The sequence below is a fragment of the Chlorocebus sabaeus genome, chromosome 1 (assembly GCF_047675955.1).
Source record: "Chlorocebus sabaeus isolate Y175 chromosome 1, mChlSab1.0.hap1, whole genome shotgun sequence".
NCBI lineage: Eukaryota > Metazoa > Chordata > Mammalia > Primates > Cercopithecidae > Chlorocebus > Chlorocebus sabaeus.
Genome location: NC_132904.1, coordinates 8,336,850 through 8,361,591, shown reverse-complemented (window position 1 = coordinate 8,361,591; position 24,742 = coordinate 8,336,850). Strand labels below are relative to the sequence as shown.

The following is a 24,742-nucleotide window of genomic DNA, read 5'->3' as shown; positions in this document are numbered from 1 at the left end:
CAACAAACACCTAGCGAGCCTGCCCCATGCCTAGCCCTATCCTGGGCACCGAGGACACAAGCAAACCAAACACTTCTGGTGTGGCTGGAGGCAGATGCCCAATGGGCACAGGTGCAGCTGGGCTGAAGGGGCTGCAAAGCTTCTACCAGAGGTTGGGGAAGCAGGGAAGGCTTCTTGAAAGAGGCAGCCATTGAGGTGACTGAGCTTCATAGTAGGAGCAAGAATGGTTCCTTTGGCCAGGTGCAGTGGCTCACGCATGTTATCCCAGCACTTTGGGAGGCTGAGGCGGGTGGATCACCTGAGGTCAGGAGTTCAAGACCAGCCTGACCAACATGGTGAAACCCTGTATCTACTGAAAATACAAAAAAATTGCTGGGCATGGTGGTGTACGCCTGTAGTCCCAGCTACTCGGAAGGCTGAGGCAGGAGAATTGCTTGAACCCAGGAGGTGGAGGTTGCAGCGAGCCCAGATTGTGCCACCGCACTCCACCCTGGGTAGAAAAAAGAAAGAAAGAAAGAAAGAAAGATAAAGGGGTGGGTTGGGGAGCAGACAGGCAGAGGACTGAAAGCCTGAAGGCCTGAATAAGTTGTGGGTTCTAGGGTTCCACCCCTCACCCACCAAACCTGTCTTCCCCTTCGTGGTTTCTCCAGCCCTGCCCTCACACCCTCCTCCTCAATCTGCACGGCTTCCTGCCTCCATGCCACTCCAGACTGCACCAGCATGGCACTGACTGCGCACCCTTCCTGCCTCCTGGCCCTGTTGGTGGCAGGCCTAGCCCAAGGCATCAGAGGCTCCCTTAGGGCCCAGGTAAGTGCTCCCAAAATCTTACCGCTGCCAGTCCCACACCTGGGGTCACCCCTTCAGAAACAGCTGGCCTGTCATTCTCATTTTTCAGAGGGAGTCACTGAGGCTGGAGAGGGGGCTGACGTGCCCAAGTGCACATGGGAAGACAGAGAAGGCTAACTGGCTGACCCCTAGCCCAGTCCTTGCACAGCTAGGAGCTAAGGTGGGGCCCCAGCAATGATTCCTCTGCCCACTGCCCCTCTCTACCCTTGGTTCCTTGCCAGGACCTCGGTCCCCAGCCGCTGGAGCTGAAAGAGGCCTTCAAGCTGTTCCAGATCCAGTTCAACCGGAGTTACTTGAGCCCAGAAGGTATCACAGGGCACATACATCTCCACTCCAAGCCCCCATTTTTTTTTGAGACGGAGTTTCACTCTTGTTGACCAGGCTGGAGTGCAATGGTGTCATCTTGGCTCACTGCAACCTCCACCTCCCAGGTTCAAGCGATTCTCCTGCTTCAGCCTCTAAGTAGCTGGGATTACAGGCATGCACCACCACACTTGACTTTTACATTTTTAGTAGAGACGGGGTTTTACCATGTTGGCCAGGCTGGTCTTGAACTCCTGACCTCAGGTGATCCACCTGCCTCAGCCTCCCAAAGGACTGGGATTATAGGTGTGAGCCACCGAGCCCAGCCATCCCACTTTGTAATAGATGAAAAAATTGAAGCTCAGGGTGGGGAACAGGCATGGCCAAGGCCACTCAGCAGGACAGGGCAGGGCTGGGCATGTGCTCCCTGGTTTCCTGAAAGCATGAGTGGGTCCAGGATCATTCTTTGCTATGGATCTGGAGGGCAGTGGCAGGGGGTGAGGTCCTGCCCTAGTCCTACATGATCCCCTGGCTCCACAGTCACTTCCCTGCGATTCCAGGCAGTGGGCAGGGGCCCACCACCTAGTCCTTTGTTCATTCAGCAAACACCCAAGGACATCCATTTTGTCCCCACGTTGGGGACTTCTTCTCTAGCCCATGAACTAACCCCTGCCCCTGCCCTCTCACTGTACTGATCTTTCTAGGGGGCTGGTCTGCGTGTGCCTTTTAGCCCAGGCTGCCCATGCTGTCGTCTCCTCTCCCCGTCATGTTCCAGCTCTCCTCCTGTGGTCAGAGGTGTAAAGGAGGTGGACTGGCAGGAAGCTGGTCTCTGGTTGCGCATCCTTTCCTTGAGTCACCGCCACCAGACCCCTTGCCTGGCTTCCCACCCAGGGTGGCCAGAGATGGTCCTCTTGCTGCCTCTGGGGAAAACCCAAACCTAGGTGGGCTGGGTAACCACTTCCTGGGCCTGGGTATTTGCAGTGGGGACTTGTAGGGGCTACACGAAAGCAGCCAGTGCTCAGCTGGGTGGGTGTGGGTGGAAGGGTGCCCAGCCAGGGCTACTTCCTGCCCCTGAGGGTTTGGGAGTCAGCCTGGGACAACTCCCTCTTGGTCCAGAGCATGCTCGCCGCCTGGACATCTTTGCCCACAACCTGGCCCAGGCTCAGCGGCTGCAGGAGGAGGACTTGGGCACAGCTGAGTTTGGGGTGACTCCATTCAGTGACCTCACAGGTACCATTAACCCTTCTGGCCTGTAGGTGGTGGTTGGGGAAGCGGTCTCTCCAGGGACACTGGCAGCTGGACCCAGTGGACCTTCAATTTTCACTTCCCAGGGAAGGAAATTCATTTCCCTGAGGACCAGGGGCTTGGGTGCTGGTATCAAATCACCCAGTGCAGGGGCAGAATCTCTGCAGTCCTGTGTCCTAGCCCAGCCTAGGGGCCAGCACAGCAGCTGCACGGAAGCACCCAGCAGGGAGTCTGGCCTCTCTAGGCTCGGCACCCCTGCCTTTTGAGACGGGGTCTTGCTCTGTTGTCCAGGCTGCAGTACAATGGTGCAATCATAGCTCACTCAGCCTCTACCTCCTACACTCAAGCAATTTCCCCAACCTCTCAGCCTTCTAAGTAGCTGGGACTACAAGCCCGCACAACCATACCCAGCTAATTTTTCTACTTTTTGTGGAGATGGGGTCTCAGACTCCTGACCTCAAGTGATCCATCTGCCTTGGCCTCCCAAGGTGCTGGGATTATAGGCATGAGCCACCACACCCGGCCTATCCTGGCCTTTTTGCCCCTCAGGGCATTATGGGACCAACGGCTGGAGTGGGAGAGGCAGAACAGGGAGAAGGGGTCAAAACAGAGACCTCAGTGGCCCTGTCTGTTCCCCAGAGGAGGAGTTTGGCCAGCTCTACGGGTATCGGAGGGCAGCTGGAAGGGTCCCCGGCATGGGCAGAGAGATAGGGTCCGAAGAGCCAGAGGAGTCAGTGCCTTTCACCTGTGACTGGCGGAAGGTGGCCGGTGCCATCTCATCTATCAAGGACCAGGTATCTGCCCCACCCAGCTCGCTCTAATTCAGCTAAGTGGTGGGAAAGAGAGGGGCCTGGCCCGAACACCTAGCCCTGCCTCACCCTCTCACCCTCCAGAAAAACTGCAACTGCTGCTGGGCCATGGCAGCGGCAGGCAACATAGAGGCCCTGTGGCGCATCAATTTCTTGGATTTCGTGGATGTCTCCGTGCAGGGTAGGGCTGACAGAGGGTGCGGGTGTGACAGGGGAGGGAGGCCTAGGGGCCTGGTCACCCACACTGTCCCTTCTTGCACCAGAACTGCTGGACTGTGGTCGCTGTGGGGATGGCTGCCGTGGTGGCTTCGTCTGGGACGCGTTCATAACTGTCCTCAACAACAGTGAGTGCGCTGCCCTGCCACTCTGTGCATCTGCAGGGGGACAGGGTGGGCAGGAGCGGAGCCTCCTCCCTTGTCTTGCTTATCTGCAGGCGGCCTGGCCAGTGAAAAGGACTACCCGTTCCAGGGTAAAGTCAGAGCCCAAGGGTGCCACGCCAAGAAGTACCACAAGGTGGCCTGGATCCAGGACTTCATCATGCTGCAGAACAGCGAGCACAGTGCGGGCAGGGCAGGGACGTGGGCGGACAGCAGGGACAGACACCGGGGCAGAGGCAGACATACTGGGTGACTGGGCTAGAAGACAAGAGGGGGTGGGAGGAGCGAAGGAGCGAGAGAGAAACTGACACGCCCACATGCCAAGGGTCTGATGATGCTCCCGTCCCCAGGAATTGCCCAGTACCTGGCCACTTACGGCCCCATCACCGTGACCATCAACATGAAGCCCCTGCAGGTGGGATGGGGGAGCTGGCGGGGGAGGGGAACACAGGGGACTTGGCCCTACACTCAGCCCCTCGGCCCCCACCCCCTGCAGCTATACCAGAAAGGTGTGATCAAGGCCACACCCACCACCTGTGACCCCCAGCTTGTGGACCACTCTGTCCTGCTGGTGGGTTTTGGCAGCGTCAAGTCAGAGGGGATATGGGCAGAGACAGTCTCATCGCAGTCTCAGCCTCAGCCTCCACACCCCACCCCATACTGGATCCTGAAGAACTCCTGGGGGGCCCAGTGGGGAGAGAAGGTGAGTGTGATCTATTGGGGGAGGGGCAAGGCAGAACAGGCCTCTTCCCACCTTCCCACCCCTGTGTCCCCTAACCTCCTAGGGCTACTTCCGGCTGCACCGAGGGAGCAATACCTGTGGCATCACCAGGTTCCCGCTCACTGCCCGTGTGCAGAAACCGGATGTGAAGCCCCGAGTCTCCTGCCCTTCCTGAACCCACCTGGCCCCCTCAGCTCTGTCCTGTTAGGCCAGCTGCCTCCTCGCCAGCCCTACCCCCAGGTTTTTGCCCATCTTCCCAATCTCAATACAGCCTGAATAAACCAAGACAAGACCTCTGGCTTGTGAGTGGACTCTTCTGGTGGATGGGCGGAGCACAGTCACCATTCCCTGAGATATGTCCCAGTTCCCAAGAGGCCACTGTAAATGTCCATCCTTGTACACGGACACCAGGTGCTCAGAGACAGACACAGGCACATCTGCACGCCCCCCACCTGCTCCCCGTAGCGAGGACCAGTCTCCAAACTCAGGGCAACTTTATTGTCAGTGTGGGCGGGACATTGGGAGGGGCCTCAGTCATGATAGAGGCGCAGGAGGCAGCCGCGGAGGGTGCCCATGTAGCGGTCCCAGAGGGCCTGGTGTCTGTAAGAACATGAACAGTGACAGCTGAGTTTTCACAACACTCACCATGGTGGAGGCCCTGCCCTGAGTGCTTTCTACACCGTCACTCATTTTGCCCTTAGAAAATTCTTACAGTTCTTCTCATGATGAACCCCAGTTTGTATATGAGGAAACTGAGGCAAGGAGAGGTTAAGAAACCTGCCCCAAATCACACAGCTTCTAGGGGAGCCAGAGCTTTGGTCCTACCCCCAGGGTAGCAGAATGAGGAACCTTGAGTCTGCAGGAGGTGAGGTCCTGGCAGGTGGCAGGCTGGGGCAAGGCCAAGCTAGACAGGAGGACAGGACTGCTCACCGGAAGCCATCGAGGGAGTGGACAGACGCTGAATACTGATTCAGGAAGAACCGCACGTCGCTGAGTGGCCAGTGGTCGGAGCGGCAGGGTTCCACAAACTGTGGGCCCAAGAGAATACTTAGCACTCGTCTAGGCTGGGAACAGGCCAGGTTGGGCGTCAGAGGGCACGACAGCTCACCTTCTCCACGAGGTCCACAAACAGGTCTCTGACATCTTTATTGTGAGTCAGCTTGGCGGCCACGTTCACCAGCCCCCGGGACAGGTTCTGTGGGGCAGGGATCCTTGGAGTTCTGCTTTCTGCCCCAGAAGTTGGGAGCTGAGCACAGAAGCTGGGGGAGGAGTAGGTCCCTCCCCAGATCCATCCACCTCCCTCCATCAACCAAGTCCCCATTGTTTATGAGCTGCTCCCGTCAGCGGCCGCCATCAGCAGCCACCAGAGGGAGCAGCAGCGCCACCTGCCGGCCAGTCTCTGGGAGGGGCAGAGCTGCCCAGTAGAGGTGGCGAACTGGAGGCTGACGATGCCAAAGGCCAGAGGCTGGATGGGACCACAGACCTTGAAGTTGGCTTCCATCTCAGAGAAGACACCCAGCTTTCCCCGGAGAGCAGTGCACACCAGGCTGCAGAGACAGGGTCACACCTATAGCCACCTGGGCCCCTACTGCAGGCCCTGCCCCATGGCCCCCTACAAGGTCACCTCTTGTGCAGGTCCAGAAGGTCCTTGTCAGCCACTAGCACCTTGAGTTCCTTCAAGTCCTGGAGAAATTCCTTGTCTAAGTCCATGTCCATGTCATCCATCTGCGAGTCTACGAGGCCATGAAGGGGGCTGCGGTGGGTGACAAAATCCCCTCCTGGGATAGCCTAAGCCTTTCCTCACCCAATACCTCATTTCCCCCCAGGGACAGAAGAGGAAATGGAGTGTCAGAGAGATGCAGGGACATGTCCCGGGCCACAGACAGGCAATAGGCCCTCTGTCTGCAGACAAGCTGTGTGTGGGAAAACATTCTATGGGCAGGGTAGCCTGGGTGTGGGCCGTGAACAGGAGCGAATGCTGGGAACTGGGGGCCTGTGGGAGAAACTACTGGTGGGGAATCAGATCCTGAGGATGGGGAGGCATCCAGGCACTTGGGTCGATGGGGGCCTCACCGACGGCTCCAAGGGTCCAGTTTTGGATCATGAGCTCAGCACAGAAGGCAAAGTCACCGAAGCTCAGATACTGCAGTTTTTTCTTCCCTGTCTCAAAGCGGTTGTTAGCAAAGAAGACGATGGCTGCATAGTCCCTGCACAGAAGAGAGGAGGGTCCTCAGGGCTTGAAATTCCTTCTTAGGAAGCAGCTGCAACCTCAGCTGGGTGTCCGAGTTCTGGCCTCTCTCCGCCTCAAGTTGCTGTGTGAGATGTCTCAAGTCACTTCTCTATGCCCTTTCCCCATCTGTGCGAAAAGAAGGTTCCAGCCCAAGTTTCCTAGTGGATACAGTGGGAGACCATAAGGGTAACAGTTACTATTTACTGAGCACTTCCTAAGTGCCAGGGCTGTGCCATGGCTTTACATATGGCATCTCTCAACAGCCCAACTGGAAATCGCTGGACTGTGCTTTGCATCCAGGTCAGTCTGGTCCAAAGTACAGACCAAGTTGGGTGCGGTGGCTCAAGCCTGTAATCCCAGCTACTCGGGAGGCTGAGGCAGGAGAATTGCTTGAACTGGGAGGCAGAGGTTGCAGTGAGCCGAGACTGCACCATTGCATTCCAGCCTGGGCAACAAGAGTGAAACTCCGTCTCAAAAAAAAAAAGAAAAAAAAGTACAGACCAAAAGTGGGATAATCATTCCCCCAGCATACTAAGGAGGTCAGAAGGGTTGGGGTAGGGAAGGTGGACGAGCCTCAGAGCCCAGGGAAGTAGTGTGCAGGATGGGGAGGTGGCTAGCTCCTCACCTGGCCAACCGGTCAGAGAGGAGAAAGTGTTGCTGAATATTGTCCACCAGGGAGCCCCGCATTTCCTCTACCACCTTGAAGACTCGCTTAAAGTTGTCAAACTGCAGGGCAGTTAGGGTAGATAGAAGAGAAGACTGGTCAGAGTATCCACCATGTCGCTCACCCAATAAACCGCTTACTGAACCCTCCCTTCCCCATCCACCTATCCAGTTGGCAAGTGCTGATTTAGCATCTGTTATTCCTTCAACCAACTATTGGTTATTAGTACTTGTTATCAACTCAAATGCTTAGCAGCTCCTGCCGTATCTTGCCTTGGATAAATGTTTACTCAATCTTATCTCTAAATCCAACCCCATTTTAGCACCATGCTCTCCAGATCTTCACAAGTTTGAGTTGGAACAGACTTTCCTGGCTAAGCCCCAGGAACTAAAAAATAAAAAACAAATGCTAAGCTATAAACAGAAAGCTCACAGGAGATACAAAAGAAAGGCATCAAAGGCCCAGAAGGGTTACTTCTTCCTGGCGCACCAAAAAGGCTTGTGGAGAAGGTGGCATCTCATCTCCTGTCTTGGATTTCAAGAGGTAGATACTGCCAACAGTACCCTCCAGGTAGAGCAACATGAGTAAAGGAAAGCCTGGGGGCTGGAGAAATGTAAGCCTAGAGAGGTCTGCAGGGACGAGATCACAGGACAGTCCATAGGTCAAAGCCAAGAAGTGCAGCTGCTACCCAGGACGCAGTGGGAGCCCAAAGTCAGATCTGGGCTTCTGAAAGGTCACTCTGGCCATACAGTACAGGATAGCTTGGAAGGAGCAACAGGGAGCCAGGCACAGTGGCTCACGCCTGTAATCCCAGCATTTTGCAAGGCCAAGGCAGATGATCACTTGAGGCCAGGAGTTCAAGACAAGCCTGGCCAACATGGTGAAACCCCGTCTTTACTAACAATACAAAAATTAGCCGGGTGTGGTGGTAGGCGCCTGTAATCTCAGCTACTGCAGAGGCTGAGGCACAAGAATCGCCTGAACCCAGTAGGTGGAGGTTGCAGTGAGCCGAGATCACACCACTGCATTCCAGCCTGGGGCACAGAGCAAGACTCTGTCTCAAAAAGAAAAAAAAAAAAAAAAAAAAGGAGGGGAAAGGGGAAGGGAGGAGAAGACTAGGTATGAAGCTGCTGCCACAGTCAGAGGCTGGAGCTGGGGCAGTGGTCAAAGGGAGGGAGTGAAGTGCAAATGGGATGCTGTGTCTGTGTGGGTGCAGTGCCCACCTGTCTCCGGCAGCTCTTGAGGGTGATGCCTGTTTTGGTGCTGATGTCATCCAGGTCTTTCTTGGTGCCTTTGGACAGCTTCTTGCCCAGCACCTCCCGAACAAAGGCCTCATCAAAGGCATAGTACCTTGTGAAGTCAGACAACACCATTGACCCCCCCATAAAAGAGGAAAGGGGGCCTGGAGGGGCCTGGCAGAGCCTGGGTCTGACCCCTTCAGCTCTCAACTTTCAGATGGCTGGGTAAGTCCCATCCCTCCCTGGGCCTGTTTCAGCCGGGAAAATGGGTATACAGTCAGACTGGTTGATGCCTCCACCATCCCACAGGGTGAGCACCTCTCGATGAGTAGTGCCTGCCGGGAGGGCGGAATCTGGAAGATGAGCTGGTGCAGTAGCTTGGGTGGTGCGTGCAGCAGCCGCTCGAGCATGTGGAAGGTGCGGTAATGGTCCATGGTGTCGCTCTGCAGCACCGCTGCCGTGGCGCCCGTCTGCTCCAGGATTCCCGAGCGCACCCGCAGGGCCACCGCGTCGGTCACTGGAAAGTGGGCGCTAGCATCAGGTCCCGCCCCGCCGACGCCAGAAGCCCTTAAGGGATTCCATCCCCGACCCCTATAACACCCCTTATTCCCAGGCGCTCGCCCACTTCCCTAAAGGATGACCAAGTCCTAGCCCCGCCCCCTCTCCCATTCAAAACAACCGCTCCGCTGACGGGCTTCCCCACACGTCCCTGACGGACCCGAGTAACCATCGAGCCAGAGGCGATACACGTCTTCGTCGATAAGGGTAGTGTTCCCCACGAAGATGTCCAGCTCGCTGGTCATGGCGACGCCCGGGGCCGAGGCGGCCCGAGCAGGAGGGAGCACCGCTCGGGCCTGGCCCACCGCCTCCAGGCCACTTCCGGGAGTGCCGAGATTCCGCTCCCGGCATCCGGACCCAGCATAGGACCACTTCCGGGACACAGCCAGTGGGGGCGGGGACGGGGCGGGAGCGGCGAGGGAAGAGAGAAGGAGGACTACGCGGAGGAGCAACGCTTCCTCCCGCCGGGAGGGGGAGTCCCGGGCTCCTGCGTCCTGTCTCCCCGCGGCGGTCTGCAGGAGCGCGAAGGGAGTTCCTCCTTTCGTCTCCACGGGCCCCGCAACCTCTCCCCTCACTTCCTCCTGGCTTTTCTCCCACCTTCTCTGCCCTCTTCGGGACCTCCTAAGTTTGACCTGTATCCTAAACTTAGGGGGTTTCACAGGGCTCTGTACTAAATCTCTTCTCCGCAAAAATGGGGTATGGCCCGACTTCCTCGGGCTCTTGCTGGAGACCCCTTTGTCCATCCTGCGCATGAGCACCTCTCCTGGGCCTGGGGCGCCTGCTCCCACCTTGGTTTTAACCACACCCCCATCCCCACGAGCTACTGACGTCGCTAATTCTGCCCTTCTGAGCTCTGCCTGGAAGTTCACATCCGGAGGGGCCGCCTATTGGCCAAGTCTGTCCACACTCTTCCTGTAAGCCCCTCAAAAGCTCAACATATTCTAGACAGACCTCTCGCTCTCCCCATTTGTTTCTTTCCTGCGTCGCTATCTCAGTGATAACCCTAACATCCACCAGTTCTCATACGAGAAACCTGGGCGTTCTCCCAGACTCCTCTCTCCCCACATTCAGTTCGGCTGATTTGCCTCCCGAATATTTCTAGTATCTGTTTGTCCTCTCCACCCCCACTGACGCTGCCCCAGCCGTTTTTCTGCTTAGCTCTCCTTGCTCCTTGCACAGTTACCAATCTCCCTGTTTATGTCCCCCTCCCCGTAGGGTTCGGCCCAATCTTTTTTAAATACTTTTTTTTTTTTTTTTTTTTTTTAAGACAGAGCCTTCTCGCTCTGTCGCCCAGGCTGGAGTGCAGTAGCGCGATCTTGGCTCACTGCAACCTCCGCCTCCTGGGTTCAAGCAATTCTCTGCCTCAGCCTATGGAGTAGCTGGGATTACAGGCTCCTCCCACCACGCCCGGCTAATTTTTGTATTTTTAGTAGAAACGGGGTTTCACCATCTTGGCCAGTTAAATGCATATATATATGTGTGTGTGTGTGTGTGTGTGTGTGTGTGTGTATATGTGTGTGTGTATATATGTGTGTGTGTATATGTGTGTGTGTGTATATATATATTTGTTTTTTGGTTTTTTGGTTTTTTTTTTTTTGAGACGGAGTCTAGCTCTGTCGCCCAGGCTGGAGTGCAGTGGCGCGATCTCAGCTCACTGCAAGCTCCGCCTCCTGGGTTCACGCCATTCTCTTGCCTCAGCCTCCCCAGTAGCTGGGACTACAGGCGCCCGCCACCAAGCCCAGCTAATTTCTTTTTTGTATTTTTAGTAAAGATGGGGTTTCACTGTGTTAGCCAGGATGGTCTCGATCTCCTGACCTCGTGATCCGCCCGCCTCGGCTTCCCAAAGTGCTGGGATTACAGGCGTGAGCCACCGCGCCCGGCCAAATGCACATCTTAGAATGTTACTCCCTTGCTTAACATCCTTACAAATGTTACTCCCTTGCTTAACATCCTTACTGGCCTTTGGAAATGCTCCAACCTAGTACTGGAAGTTCTTAAGAATCTGGCTTTTACCTACCCTTGAAGCCTCGCTGTCTCTCTCGCGTTTTCTGGACACATCTGTTTTTCAAAAACCACCAAGCTATCCTCATTGTTCCTAAAGCAACTAAGCTCTTTTGGGCACCAGTGTCTTTCACCTTGTTATTCTCTCTCCCTGAAATAGCTCTTTACTGGGCAAAGTCCTATGGATCTACCAGAGCCTCTTGGATAACATCCCTTTTGGGAATCCTCTTAAGGACCCTCAGACCATACTTCTCCCCGATTTGTTTCTTGTTTAACACAGCTTGTCTTCCCGGACAGACTGCGTCCTCCTTGAGGATGGAATCAGTATTTTGGTTAAATTTATTTCTGCATGGGCCTTGCACATAAAAAACGTTTATTGAACAAACGAATCCTGTATGTTCCTCCCCCCCAGGCAAGAAACGCTCCCTGGGAGGGATAGTAGTCTAACGGTGAGCTAGAACGTTTGGACTTAGGGTTCCAAGGAACCGGGAGCAATCCTTAGTGAGCCCAGACTTCCGAATTTGATCAAAGGTAAAGAGGGACTGGAGAGCGGTCCATCTGACTTCCGTCGGGGATGGGCAGGAGTCCGGGGTGGACGCCTGAATCTTGGTTCTCAGAAAAGCCGAGAGGCCTAGGCTCGAGCTTAGGGCGATCCGGTACTTGGAGGTTCGAAGCTCCTAGTTTCGGGTTGAGACCGGTGCGGAGGGCGATGACGCGGGCCTTCCTTGACATCGAGGATAAGTAACACTAGGAGTGGGTGGGGAAGGGGCCCCCTGAACTCAGGCCCCGCCCCTTTCCGGGGACGTTTCACCAGATTGGCTGTCCTTCCATAACGTCGTGCGGCCCCGCCCCGGCGCGCGCCCCGCCGCGTGCCCAGCCGGGGTAGCCGCTGCAGCCTACGCTGCCTCGGCCACTGCCTGCCGCGCGCGGAGCCGGAGCCCGACCCTGAGTGGCGCCGGGCCCGACGTGGGGCTCCTGGGTCGCGGCGGCGGGCGGGCGATGCTCCAGCGGCCTGACCAGCCATGGAGGCCGAGGCAGGCGGCCTGGAGGAGCTGACGGACGAAGAGATGGCGGCGCTGGGCAAGGAAGAGCTAGTGCGGCGCCTGCGGAGGGAGGAGGCGGCGCGCCTGGCGGCACTGGTGCAGCGTGGCCGCCTCATGCAGGAGGTGAATCGGCAGCTGCAGGGCCACCTGGGCGAGATCCGCGAACTCAAGCAGCTCAACCGGCGTCTGCAGGCAGAAAACCGTGAGCTGCGCGACCTCTGCTGCTTCCTGGACTCGGAGCGCCAGCGCGGGCGGCGCGCCGCGCGCCAGTGGCAGCTCTTCGGGACCCAAGCATCCCGGGCAGTGCGCGAGGACCTGGGCGGCTGTTGGCAGAAGCTGGCCGAGCTGGAGGGCCGCCAGGAGGAGCTGCTGCGGGAGAACCTGGCGCTTAAGGAGCTCTGCCTGGCGCTGGGCGAAGAATGGGGCCCCCGCGGCGGCCCCGGTGGCGCGGGGGGCTCAGGCGCCGGGCCGGCACCCGAGCTTGCTCTGCCCCCGTGTGGGCCCCGCGACCTAGGCGATGGAAGCTCCAGCACCGGCAGCGTGGGCAGTCCGGATCAGTTGCCCCTGGCCTGTTCCCCCGATGACTGAAGGCACTGCCTCCTCCACGCCGATGCCCGCCTGGATTGCTCCCCGAGCCCCAGGACCGCTGTGGACCTCGGGACCTGGACGCCGTCCTGGCTGCGCAAGAGGGGCCGCTGGCATGGACTAAGAAATCCTGACACCGATAAGGGCCCCTCGCTCTTGCTGGCAGGGCAGCAGGGGGACTGAAGGCTGGAGCGGAGGGACTTGCTGGGGGTTGGATTGGGGGTAATAAACCCGGACGGAAGCGGAGCCCGCGGCCTGGGCAGCGTCTGTTTGGTACTCGCCGGGGTTGGGGCGAGGGTGGGGTGCTGAAACAGGGTACTATTCCCATCCAGAAGGACTGCAGAACTAATGATTCCCCCATTACTTCGAGCCTGGGGTGGGATGCGGGGCAGCGGTAAACCAGACTTCCCCCATCGGGCGCCGGGACCGGCCAGAATCCAGCCCCTGAAGTGGCTCCAGCTCCCTTCCCGGCTCCTTCCTGTTCAAGACAATGGGGCAGGAAGCAGCTGCTGGGGGCTTAGAACCACTCGGCCCCCTCCTCTGAGGCTGGAAGGGGGCATAACAGCGCCCCACCGTGGCACACGCAACAGCACTGTGGGCCCCCACGGGAAGAGGGACGGTAAACCTCTTCGCTTTTACCCCAGAGGACTCTCTCCTCTCAGTCCTGGAGATGAGGCCGAGCGGATGTAGCCCCAGTTGTCAGATAAGACAAAGTCCAAAAATATCAAAGAATTTGTCCAAGGTCATGCAGTCAGTCTGTAGAGCTAAGGCTGGGACCTAGGGCTCAAATACTCTCCCATTGGCCTTGGGGTCCGGTGAGGCGCTCAGGCCACAGCTTCAAGCCTTTTATTCCATTTTGGTAGGTTTGTATAAAAATACTCTCTTTAGGAAAATAAATAGCAGCTGCCCTCGCTGTGGAGGCTTGGATTCCCTGGAGCTGAAGGCTTCTCAAAGCTGAGATCCGCAGATCTGCTCATCACAGAAGCCGTGGGCACCTCCTGAGTTGTGCGGTTCAGGAGGGGGCGGCAGAATGGCCTGGTCCAATCACCTGCTGCTGCTGGCAGTGGGGCTGGTGAGTTAGTGTTCTAGGTGGGCAAAGTGGCACCTTCTGTCAGGGGGTAGGGTTGGGTGGATCACAGGAAGAGGGTGATGGATAGTGTGGCAGTGACCTGGAAGGGGTTAGGGCTCCAGAGGACCTCTAAGGATCTACAAAGTCTCTGGGCTGCCAGGAATTCTCTGGCACAAATGGGGAATATTTTGTCTCTGATTTAGTGCAAATTGTGCTAGAGAGGCCAGCTCTAGAGAAAGTGGGCAGCTTTGGTGGCCCCAAGCTGGCTCTACTGTGAAACACAATATGGTCAGTCTCATTAGAGGGATGGAGAAGAAGCTGCTGGAGTTGGATGTGGGATACTGTCCAGGCCGGCTGGACCGGTGGGGGAAGGGGAGGAGACGTTGGTTAGGGTGGCACCTACAGGGTGTAGGGCTCGGGTGCCTCACAGAGCGAGGAGGGTTGGAGAGCCAAGGGGGTCAGAGGATGGGTCTCCGCTGCTGCTGCTACTCTTGCGATGAGCTGAGGCACAGGGCTCAGGAGTGCTGGGATAGGTGAAGACTAGGCTGGGGGTAAAAGGAGTTAGGGAGGGTGTGGTCATGAGCGTGGGGGTGTGCAGTGCCTCAGGTTCAAGCACAGGCCCCGGGGAAAGGGAGATACAAGGTACAGGGCGGCAGGGGGCTGGCGGGCTGCTCGTGCCACTGGTACTGCCTGTGTCCCCCTCCTTGGCTCCTTCGGGGATTTTGCAGATGGGTCGGTGGGCTTCCAGCACCAGCTCCAGGCGCTCCTTCTGCTTCTGCAGCTCCTCAATCTCTCGCTGCAGCCCAGATTTCTCATCTTCCAGTTTGTCAGTCTCCTGTAGATCAGGAGAGGAGTCAGGAAGGTGAGGGCTGAATACCCTGGAGCCTCAGATGTTTGGACTCAGGGTTCTGAGGAGCTGGGGTTGGGTGGGGACGGGGGGGCAGTGGAGAGTCCCCAGCAAGTCTGGACTGCAATTCCCATGAGCCCCTGGGACAAAATGGGCACGACTCCCATCAGGCCCAGGCGTTTTAGGAGATTGCTGGCACCGGGCGGTGGCTCAGGCCTGTAATCCCAGCACTTTGGGAGGCTGAGGCGGGTGGATCACTTGAGGTCAGGAGTTTGAGACCAGCCTGGCCAACATGGCGAAACCCTGTCTCTACTAAAAATATAAAAATTAGCCGGGTAGGGTGGCAGGTGCCTGTAGTCCCAGTACTCAGGAGGCTGAGGCATGAGAATTGCTTGAGCCTGGGAGACAAATGTCACAGTAAGCCATGAGCCGAGATCTCACCACTGCACTCCAACCTGGGTGACAGAGCAAGACTCTGTCTCAAAAAAAAACAAAGAGATTGCTGGCTGAGCTTCAGCTCTGCTCTGCTGCCAGTGAGCCATGCTGCAGCCAATTTTAAATCAATTTTTCCTCATCATTTTCCCAGGACTGCCCCTCGGACGAGGAGCTAGGATGGTGGGGAAGGGGCTACATATACTGGGGCTTTGGGGGCTCCTGGGAGACAGGGTCCCTCAGAGTTCGGTGGACCAGGGCTGGTGCTCACCGCCTGCAGGAAGTCGGTCAGTTCCTTCCTCCGGTTCCTGCACTTGGCCGCAGCCAGCTTGTTCCGCTCGCGCCTTACTCGTCGGCGCTCCTCTTCCTCAGGGCTGATCTGGGGGTGAGACTGGCAGTGAGGAGGACCCTGGGCCACTGGTTGCCTGGAACTCGCCCCTCACAGTGGCCCAGTGGTAGGACCCTGGCAGAGGTCATGGCAGGGCCCCCTCAGCCTGTGATTTAGGGATCACTGCACCCAACCAGTTCTCTGCACTGAGGCAACTGTCTGCTTGGATTGGTAAAATTTCCTCCTCGCACCTAGCTTTAGTGCACATTCCTCTCCCATAATGCCCTCCCCTTCCACAAACCCTAACCCTCCTTATCTCTCAGGACTCAACTAAGATGTTCCTGCCTCCAGGAATCCCTCTTATTCCCCAGCCAGAAGTGACCTTTCCCCCTCAGCACCCCCTTTGCAGGACCCTCATCCTTCTGGATCTCTGGACAACCAAGTCTCCTCTTCCAAGAGCTGTAAGCACTAGGAGGCGATAATGAGTGCTGCTGATTAAGTTGCAATGTGTTGGAAACCTACTATGTGCCAGCCAAGTACTTTATATAGATTCTTGTTTTTTCACTGAGAATATGCAAATAATTTTTTTTTTTTTTTTGAGATGGAGTCTCGCTCTGTCCCCCAGGCTGGAGTGCAGTGGCGTGATCTCGGCTCACTGCAAGCTCCGCCTCCCGGGTTCACGCCATTCTCCTGCCTCAGCCTTCCAAGTAGCTGGGACTACAGGCACCCGCCACCTCACTTGGCTAATTTTTTGTATATTTAGTAGAGATGGGGTTTCACCATGTTAGCCAGGATGGTCTCGATCTGACCGCCTGATCCGCTCACCTCGGCCTCCCAAAGTGCTGGGATTACAGGCGTGAGCCACCACGCCCGGCCTTTTTTTTTTTTTGAAACGGAGTCTGGCTCTGTCGCCCAGGCTGGAGGGCGGTGGCCTGATCTTGGCTCACTGCAAGTTCCGCCTCCCGGGTTCGCGCCATTCTCCTGCCTCAGCCTCCTGAGTAGCTGGGACTACACGTGCCTGCCACCACACCCAACTAATTTTTTGTATTTTTAGTAGAGATGGGGTTTCACCGTGTTAGCCAAGATGGTCTCGATCACCTGACCTCATGATCTGCCCACCTCGGCCTCCCAAAGTGCTGGGATTACAGGCATGAGCCACCATGCCCGGCCCTTTTTTTTTTTTTTTTTTTTTTGACAGAGTCTCACTCTTTCCCAAGCTGGAGTGCATTGGCCTGATCTCGACTCACTGCAACCTCCATCTACTAGATTTGAGTGATTCTCATGCCTCAGCCTCCCAAGTAGCTGGGATTACAGGCATACACCACCACACCTGGCTAATTTTTGTATTTTTAGTAGAGATGAGGTTTCACCATGTTGGCCGGGCTGGTCTTGATCACCTAACCTCAGGTGATCCCCCCTCCTCAGCCTCCCAAAGTGCTGAGATTACAGGCATGAGCCACTGTGCTTGGCCTTTTTTTTTTTTTTTTTTTTTGTAGTGATGGGGTCTCGCTATGTTGCCTGGGCTGGTCTGGAACTCCTGGGCTCAAGGGATCCTCCTGCATTGGCCTCCTAGAAAGCTTGGATTACCAGCGGGAGCCACCACACCTGGCCTCTTTTTTTTTTTTTTTTTAAACATAGATTTTTTTTTTTTTTTTTTTTTTTTTTTTGAGACAGTTTCACTCTTGTTGCCCAGGCTGGAGTGCAATGGTGTGATCTTGGCTCACCGCAACCTCCACCTCCCAGGTTCAAGCGATTATCCTGTCTCAGCCTCCCTAGTAGCTGGAGCTGGGATTACAGGCATGTGCCACCACGCCCAGCTAATTTTTTTGTATTTTTAATAGAGACGACGTTTCTCCATGTTGGTCAGACTGGTCTCAAACTCCTGACCTCAGGTGATCCCCCTCCTTGGCCTCCCAAAGTGCTGGGATTACAGGCGTGAGCCACCGCGCCCGGCCTGTTGTTGTTGTTGTTTGTTTGTTTTTGTTTTTGAGACAGAGTCTCGCTCTGTCGCCCAGGCTGGAGTGCAGTGGCCAGATCTCAGCTCACTGCAAGCTCCGCCTCCTGGGTTCACACCATTCTCCTGCCTCAGCCTCCCGTGTAGCTGGGACTACAGGCGCTCACCACCACACCCAGCTTTTTGTATTTTTTAGTAGAGACAGGGTTTCACCATGTTAGCCAGGACGGTCTTGATCTCCTGACCTCATGACCTGCCCGCCTCGGCCTCCCAAAGTGCTAGGATTACAGGCGTGAGCCACCACACCTGGCCTTAAACATAGATTCTTAACCCAACTTTCCATGAAAAACTGAAGCCCACGGAGGATAACTTGCTTATGGTTCCAGAGTAGGACTTAGAACCCATAGAACCCACTCACTCTATTCCACATTGAGTGACAGGCCAGATGAGAGAGACCATTTCGCCAAAAGGATCCAACTCACAGCTCACAGCCCTACCTGGAGAACCCAGGATCAACGGGTCACCCGCAGAACCAGGCTGAAGGAAGGATGCACAAGAGGGTTTACCCCTGGCCCGCTTCTGTGGCTCACACCACAGTCCCTCCTCACCACAAAGGCCAGACATCCTGTTCTGGGAAACCTATCCCTGGCTATCTCTCATCTTTCCCAGGGCCCTAACCTCTCTCCCCATCCTCTACCTGCCAACCAAGCTTTTTAAACTCATCCCCTGTAGTCTCCCACACCAAAATGCCCCACGGAGAGGAAAGAGAGCCACTCCTTTAAAGACTCGCCATCTCTTATTCACTTATTTTGGTAAGGGCCTTGGGGAGCCGAGAATTCTCAGTTCCCTCTACTCTGAGCCTTCTGTTAGCTCCCAGTGAGACAGAGTGGCTTGGTGATTAGTTTTGGGGATTTTATTTTATTTTGTTTTTTTCGGTAGAGACAGGGTCTCTCTACGTTGCCCAGCCTAGTCTTTAACTCCTGGCCTCAAGTGATCCTCCTGCCTAGGTCTCTCGAAGTGCTGGGATTACAGGCATGAGCTACTGCACCTGGCCTTGGCTTGGTGGTTAGGATCTGACTTCAGAGTTGGATAGACCTGGAGCCAAGGCCAGTTCTGTGCCATTACTCACTACTTGTGTGATCTTGGGCAAGTGACTACCCCTCTGTGCCTTCATTTCCTTGGTGGAAGATGGGGAAAACCAGGGTACATTCCCCAGAGAGATTTCTTGAGGATTAAATGAGACAGGGAAACTGAGACTGAGGGAGTAGCTGAAGGGAACCCTCTTGTTCCTGTTCTCTCCCAGACAACATAAGCGTCCCTTCTATGCATGTTGGTAGGTGGAGACCCCCTCGCCATTACATGTGCGCACGTTACGTGCTCTTGCCTCCACCTCCATCCTTGCTCCTGCCATCCCTCTCTACCTGGAATGTCCTTTCCTTCCTCTGTGCCTCTGCCAGTCCTACCCATCCTTCTAGGCGAATATGCCACCTTTTCCAGGAAGCTTTCCCTGATCCAGAAGTGACTGTTGTATCCTCTGGGCCTCCCGTGGGGCTCCTATCGCTTTCAGCCTTGGGCAGTAGTCATGTATAGCCTACCTTACTCTCTCCTAACCCTATGTTCTCCTTTCTGGCAGGAGCTTCTCTGCACCCTAGCACTCCTGGGTGGAGTCGGAACCACTGTGATGCCTCTGTGCCTTACCTGTTCACAAGGTCTTCGACGCACCCCTGGAGGCGGCCCCAGGGCCCGAATGACTCCTGGCCGGGGTTGTGGGGGGCTGTACTGAGGGTAGGTCAGAGGCCTGGGGTAACTGCTGGGCCCCAGGAAATGAGGCTGTACCATCCACTGCAGCTCCTGACTGCCACTCATGGTGTTGATGCTTGGCACGAGGTGGAACTTCTAAGGAATAAGAAATGGAAGGCCACAGATGAGGTCCATGTGGACTGAGGGGCTTCCACTGGGCAGAGGCTACACTGCTGTCTACCTTCAATGTACAGGCTAGCTCTGAGAACAGAAAGAACACAGCCTGGCAGTCAGAGACTGACCTGGTGGCAAATCCCTGCTCATAAGCTGTGTGGTTTTGGGCAGGTCACATAACCTTTCTGTGCCCCCATTTCCCCATTAGAGCTAACATTTATAAAGTATAAACTGCCAGGAACTGTTCTAACCACTTTACAAATACTGACTCATATCATTGGCACAGTAGTATCTTCATTTTCTTTCCTTTTTTCTTTTTTTTTGAGATGGAGTCTCACTCTGTTGCCCAGGCTGGAGTGTAGTGGCATGATGTTGGCTCACTGCAACCTGTGCCTCCCAGGTTCGAGTGATCCTCCTGCCCCAGCCTCCCGAGTAGCTGGAATTACAGGTGTGCACCACCATGCCCGGCTAATTTTTGTATTTTTAGTAGAGACAGGGTTTTACCATGTTTGCCAGGCTGGTCTCCAACCCCCAACCTCAGGTGATCCACCCACCTTGGCCTCCCAAAGTGCTGGGATTACAGGCTTGAGCCACCACACCCAGCCTAGTATCTTCATTTTCACACAGAACAGTTGTCCACAGACGCAGAGCCAGTGAGTAGGAAACAGTATTTGAGCCCAGCAGCTGGTCTCTTACCCACTCCTGCACCTGTTTGCACGAAGAGGATAATTACAGCTCCCATCTCACGGGGAGGCTGTGAGAATCAAGTGAGAGAATGTGTGCGACAGTCTGGTAAGTGGCAGGTGCCCAGTGCAGAGGGGCTGAGGCAGGAAAGAGTCACTGCTGTGGGTTCAGGCCATCCCAGTGCTTTTTTTTTTCTTGAGACAGGGACTCACTCTGTTGCCCAGGCTGGAGTGCAGTGACCTGTGGGGTCAAGCAATCCTTCCACTTCAGCCTCCTAAGTAGCTAGGACTACCGATGTGCACCACCACATGTGGCTTTTTTTTTTTTTTTTTTTTTGGAGACAGAGTCTTCCTTTGTTGCCTAGGTTGGAATGCAGTGGCTTGATCTTGGCTCACTGCAACCTCCACCTCCCTGGTTCAAGCAATTCTCCTGCCTCAGCCTCCCAAGTAGCTGGGACTACAGTCGCCCACAACCGTGCCCGGCTAATTTTTGTATTTTTAGTAGAGATGGGGTTTCACTATGTTGGCCAGGCTGGTCTCAAACTCCTGACCTCAGGTGATCCACCCGCCTTGGCCTCCCACAGTGCTGGGATTACAAGCATGAGCCACCGCACACAGCCTGGCTAATTTTTTTGTAAATTTTTTGTAGAGACAGGGTCTCACTAGGTTGCCCCAGGGTGGTCTCAAATTCCTGAGATGAAGCAGTCCACCTACCTCAGCCTCCCAAAGTGTTGAGATGACAGGCTTTAGCCACCTGGCATGGCAGGCTGTCCCAATTCTAATCTCAGCTCTCAGCTACTTACTGCTTGTGTGACCATGGGCAAGTTATTTAACCTCCATGTGCCTCAGTTTCCTCATTTTTAATATTGTTACAGGTGAAGATTACAGGATTTCATTGATGTTAAGAAGTACCATTTAATACCTCTGAAATCATAGTTTAATTGGCAATTTAAAAAATTTTAGTGGACTGGGCATGGTGACTCACACCAGCATTTTGGGAGGCTGTGTCTAGGATCACTTGAGCTCAGGAGTTCGAGGTCACACTGGGCAACACAGTGAGACTTCATTTCTACAAAAAAAAAATTTAAAAAAGTAGCTGGGTGTGGTGGTGCATGCCTGTGGCCAGGTCGCTTCCCAGCTAGGATCTCAGTAGGATTGCTTGAGCCCAGGAGGTTGAGGCTACAGTGAGCTGAGTTTGTGCAACTGCACTACAGCCTGGGCAACAGAGGGAGACCCTGTCTCAAAAAAGAAGAGAAAGAAGAGAAGAGAAGAGAAGAGAAGAGAAGAGAAGAGAAGGAAAGAAAGAAGAAAGAAAGAAAGAAAGAAAGAAAGAGAAAGAAAGAAAGAGAAAGAAAGAAGGAGGGAGGGAGAGAAGGAAAGGAAGGAAGGAAGGAAGAAAAGAAAGAAAGAAAATTAGTGGCATAAAGTTATGGTGGGTTTTTTTCAATCGATGAGGTCTTCGACTCTGTGAAATACGGTAAATGATGTGGCAAGCGCTCAGCACGACGTCCCTGTTCCCATTCTATCAACCAGCTATCTGAGGAGTGGGTTGGGATGGAGCTCAGTGTTCTGGGAGAAGTGGGTTCGAGCTCTGCCGCTGGGCCCTGGGTGTGGGCGCCCAATCATCCGGGAAGCGCCCCACAAGCCCAGGCAAGTCCCGACAGCAGTGGCCCGAGCCCAAGCGCTGCGGGCCCGGCGGCCCAGTGACCCCAGTTCCGGGTCCAAGGCACCGCCGGCGGCATCTCCCACTCCCGAGGTTGTCCGGGCCCGGGCCGCTCCGGGCCAGGAAGGGAGGGGCGCCCCAGTGACTCAGCCGCCGTGACTCGGCCGCCGTGACTCGGCGGAACGGACGCCCCTCCTTCCCTCCCCTGCCGACACGTGCTCGCAGCCCCTCGACAGGAAACGGGCACCTGCAGCCTCCCGGGTGCCCCCAGCGGGCAGCGGGCGCCGTTAAGGGCTGGGAGCGGGGTCGCGAGAGTCGCCCGCAGCCTGACCCCGCGCACGTCCCGGAACCTCGAGGTCTCTATTCGCCGCATTCAGCAAAGGGGTCGAGGGCCGGTCTCCGGGGACCTGGCAGATTCCACTGCCCGGACCCCCCGGGGCTCCCCAGGCGGAGAAACGATAGGGACTTGGCGACGGAGGGGCGAAGGACAAACGGACGGACACGCGGACGGTCGCAGACCGGGCCGGGACTCCCACCCTGGCCCAGCTGCTCTCCCGACGGATCCCGCCTCCCTCCCGTGCTGGGACATCTCACCCTGGCCCAGACTCCAGATCCCAGGAATTCAGCCCAAGGCGAAGAGACCCTCCGAGCCGTCGGGGCGGCCAACCCAGGCGCCCACGCCCCTTCTGAAGCAGGGTGGACGCAGAAGTCAGAGGTGGGCAGGAGGAGAGAGAAAGCGGGCAAGGAGACAGAGGGACAGACGCGGACTGCAAGGGAGAAGGAGGCGGCTGGGAGAAGGGGAGTTCGCGGGTCTCTGCCGCCCGCTGCGCAGTGGGGGCAACTGGCCCCGGACGCCGAGGGGCAGGATCCTCGCCCCGGCCCCCAGCCCGGCCCTGACTCCGCTTCCCGGCTCCAGTCCCGGAGTGTGCGGCAATTGACCCGGCCTCCCGCGCGCCAATTGACCCGGCCTCCCGCGCGCCGTCCTCCCGGGGGACCCCCCGGCGTCGGGCCCCTCTCACCTGCTGGGCTGCCTGCGCTGCGGCCGGGTGCTGCGCGGGGCCACCATACCCGCCGCCGTTCCCGGAGCTCGGGCCTGGTTCCCCGAAGTCTCGGAACATGCCCGGGGCTGGCGGCTTCGCGGGGTCCACGGCTGCTGGGTTCTGACTCACCCGCGCCGTGCGGAGTCTTTTCTTTTTATGAATGAAAAGTTCTCGGGCTGAACCACTGCGACCGCGGGGGGTGGGGGCGTTGCAGCGGCGCGGTCACCTCCAGGCTCCACCCGCGAGACGCGCAGCCTTGGCCCGTCGGTCCCGAACTTGGCGACGCCTCCCCCAGTCCGGCGGCAGCCTTTTCACTGGGATGGGCCCGGCTCGGCGTTCCCCTGTGGCTGCGGGCCCGCCCCCCTGACGTAGCTGCCCATACATGGTGCAACTTCCTCGCCGCGCCCAGGTGGAGCCCCGGGTTCCCCCGCGGACTGACGCACCTGCCCGAGCCCGCGCACCGCCCCAGCCCTCTCGCGGCCTGGGCTAGTCTCCGTTTCTGCTCCCACAAAATAGCGCGAAAGAATCACATCTTCAGGAGCCACGCCAACCGCCACCCAAAGCTTCGTGGAGTGAGATCTTTCCGCTGGCCTTGTTTTAAGGCTTCGAGTATATGAAAAGAGAATAAATGACAAACCAGGGTTACAAAAATGGTGGCATATTTTATTTTATTTTACTTTATATATATATATATATATACATATATATATATATATATGTATGTGTATATATATATATTTTTTGAGACGGAGTCTCGCTCTGTCGCCCAGGCTGGAGTGCAGTGGCGCAATCTCGGCTCACTGCAAGCTCCGCCTCCCGGGTTCACACCATTCTCCTGCCTCAGCCTCCCGAGTAGCTGGGACTACAGGCGCCCGCCACTGCGCTCGGCTAATTTTTTCTATTTTTAGTAGAGACGGGGTTTCACCATGGTCTCGATCTCCTCACCTTGTGATCCGCCCACCTCGGCCTCTCAAAGTGCTGGGATTACAGGCGTGAGCCACCGCGCCCGGCTTTACTTTATATTTTTGAGACAGGGTCTCTGTCACCCATGCTGGAGTGCAGTGGCCCAATCTCGGCGCACTGCAGGCTCAACTTCCTGAACTCAAGGGATTCTCCTGCCTCAGCGCCCCCTCCAAGTAAGTGGGACTACAGGCGCGCGTCACCACGCCCGGGGAATTTTTGTTTTTTGTAGAGATTGGGTCTTGCCGTGTTGCCCAGGCTGGGTGGTATATTTTAAATGTTTACGATAAGGTAATGCTCTGAACTAACCACACATACAATGCAATATAATTGTATTACTCAGGATAATTTCAGGAACCATAACGAGTTTAAATTCAGGGCCACTACAGGTGTCCTGAGGTCTGATAAAAGCCATCTTCTTTACTGTCAGTGCCTTTCGGCCACCAGTCTTGTTTGGAGAGTATGTCAAAGGCGAGTGAATGTGAGGCCATAGCCAAACGTGCTTGGGAGGCAGGTATCATCCTCATCCCTGTTTTACAGATGGGGAAACTGAGGCTGGGAGATGCTGAAATGAATTGCTCAAGGTTGCTAAGTGAGTAGCTGGCACAGGTTGCCAAGTCACAGCCATGGGCGCTTCAAGCCCAGGCTTAGCCAAGATTTTTCACAGCCCTTACACTTTTACAGACACCTTGTTGCACATCCAGAATGTCAGTGCTAGGTACCATCCCAAAGCTTCTTCTCTGATTACTTACATCTATAGGTGAGGAAACTGAGGTCCAGATGGAGTACTGAGCTGCCAGCTGTCACACGACTACAGAAAGAGGGCTGGGCCAGGCGTGGTGGCTCATGCCTGTAATCCTAGCACTTTGGGAGGCCAAGGCAGAAAAACCATTTGAGACCCCATCTCTACAAAAAATTAAAAAATTTTTCCGGACATGGTGGTACTCCTGCCTTGTGGTCCCAGCTATTCTGGAGGCTGAGGAGGGAGGATGGCTTGAGCCAGGGAGGTTGAGGCTGCGGTGAGCTGTGACTGTGCCACTGCACTCCAGCCTGGGGGACAGAGCAAGACTCAAAGTAAATAGATCAAGAGGGCTGGGCTCTCCTGCTTCTCCATCGGTCCTTCCATTTCATCAGCTCTAGCTTTTCCCTCTGGGCTACTTTCCTTGGGAACACAGGCCAGCAGTCTGTGGGTGCACTCGGTACTTAGAGCCAGGAAGGCCAGTTTGACCCTG

At 56.0% G+C, this 24,742-nt stretch overlaps 4 protein-coding genes across 5 annotated transcripts; 2 read left to right on the top strand and 2 right to left on the bottom strand.

Annotated features, from left to right (window-relative positions):
- The first annotated feature begins 430 nt into the window (after positions 1-430).
- On the top strand, positions 431-4,599 carry CTSW (cathepsin W). The gene is made up of 10 exons (XM_007981005.3): positions 431-807; positions 1,068-1,152; positions 2,266-2,379; positions 3,034-3,188; positions 3,288-3,384; positions 3,467-3,547; positions 3,637-3,762; positions 3,931-3,995; positions 4,077-4,283; positions 4,366-4,599. Exons 1-10 carry the CDS (start codon positions 721-723, stop codon positions 4,474-4,476), a joined length of 1,128 nt encoding a protein of 375 aa, XP_007979196.2. The 5' UTR covers positions 431-720; the 3' UTR covers positions 4,477-4,599.
- A 179-nt stretch (positions 4,600-4,778) lies between these two features.
- FIBP (FGF1 intracellular binding protein) lies at positions 4,779-9,361 on the bottom strand. The gene is made up of 10 exons (XM_007980886.3): positions 9,152-9,361; positions 8,752-8,950; positions 8,419-8,545; positions 7,157-7,257; positions 6,375-6,508; positions 5,926-6,034; positions 5,785-5,848; positions 5,410-5,496; positions 5,232-5,329; positions 4,779-4,901 (listed from the first exon to the last, which is right to left on the bottom strand). Exons 1-10 carry the CDS (start codon positions 9,234-9,236, stop codon positions 4,832-4,834), a joined length of 1,074 nt encoding a protein of 357 aa, XP_007979077.2. The 5' UTR covers positions 9,237-9,361; the 3' UTR covers positions 4,779-4,831.
- Positions 9,362-11,867: 2,506 nt separating this feature from the next.
- CCDC85B (coiled-coil domain containing 85B) lies at positions 11,868-12,866 on the top strand. Its single transcript, XM_007980768.3, has one exon. The coding sequence runs from the start codon at positions 12,015-12,017 to the stop codon at positions 12,621-12,623; it is 609 nt and encodes a 202-aa protein (XP_007978959.1). The 5' UTR covers positions 11,868-12,014; the 3' UTR covers positions 12,624-12,866.
- Positions 12,867-13,424: 558 nt separating this feature from the next.
- FOSL1 (FOS like 1, AP-1 transcription factor subunit) lies at positions 13,425-23,195 on the bottom strand. 2 transcript variants are annotated; one of them, XM_007980562.3, is made up of 4 exons: positions 22,530-23,195; positions 18,949-19,146; positions 15,240-15,347; positions 13,425-14,524 (listed from the first exon to the last, which is right to left on the bottom strand). In XM_007980562.3, the coding sequence occupies exons 1-4, from the start codon at positions 22,626-22,628 to the stop codon at positions 14,114-14,116; spliced, it is 816 nt and encodes a 271-aa protein (XP_007978753.1). In that variant the 5' UTR covers positions 22,629-23,195; the 3' UTR covers positions 13,425-14,113. The 2 variants fall into 2 exon arrangements, with proteins under 2 accessions (XP_007978753.1, XP_007978836.1); XM_007980645.3 differs by lacking the exon at positions 15,240-15,347.
- Between the last annotated feature and the right edge of the window lie 1,547 nt (positions 23,196-24,742).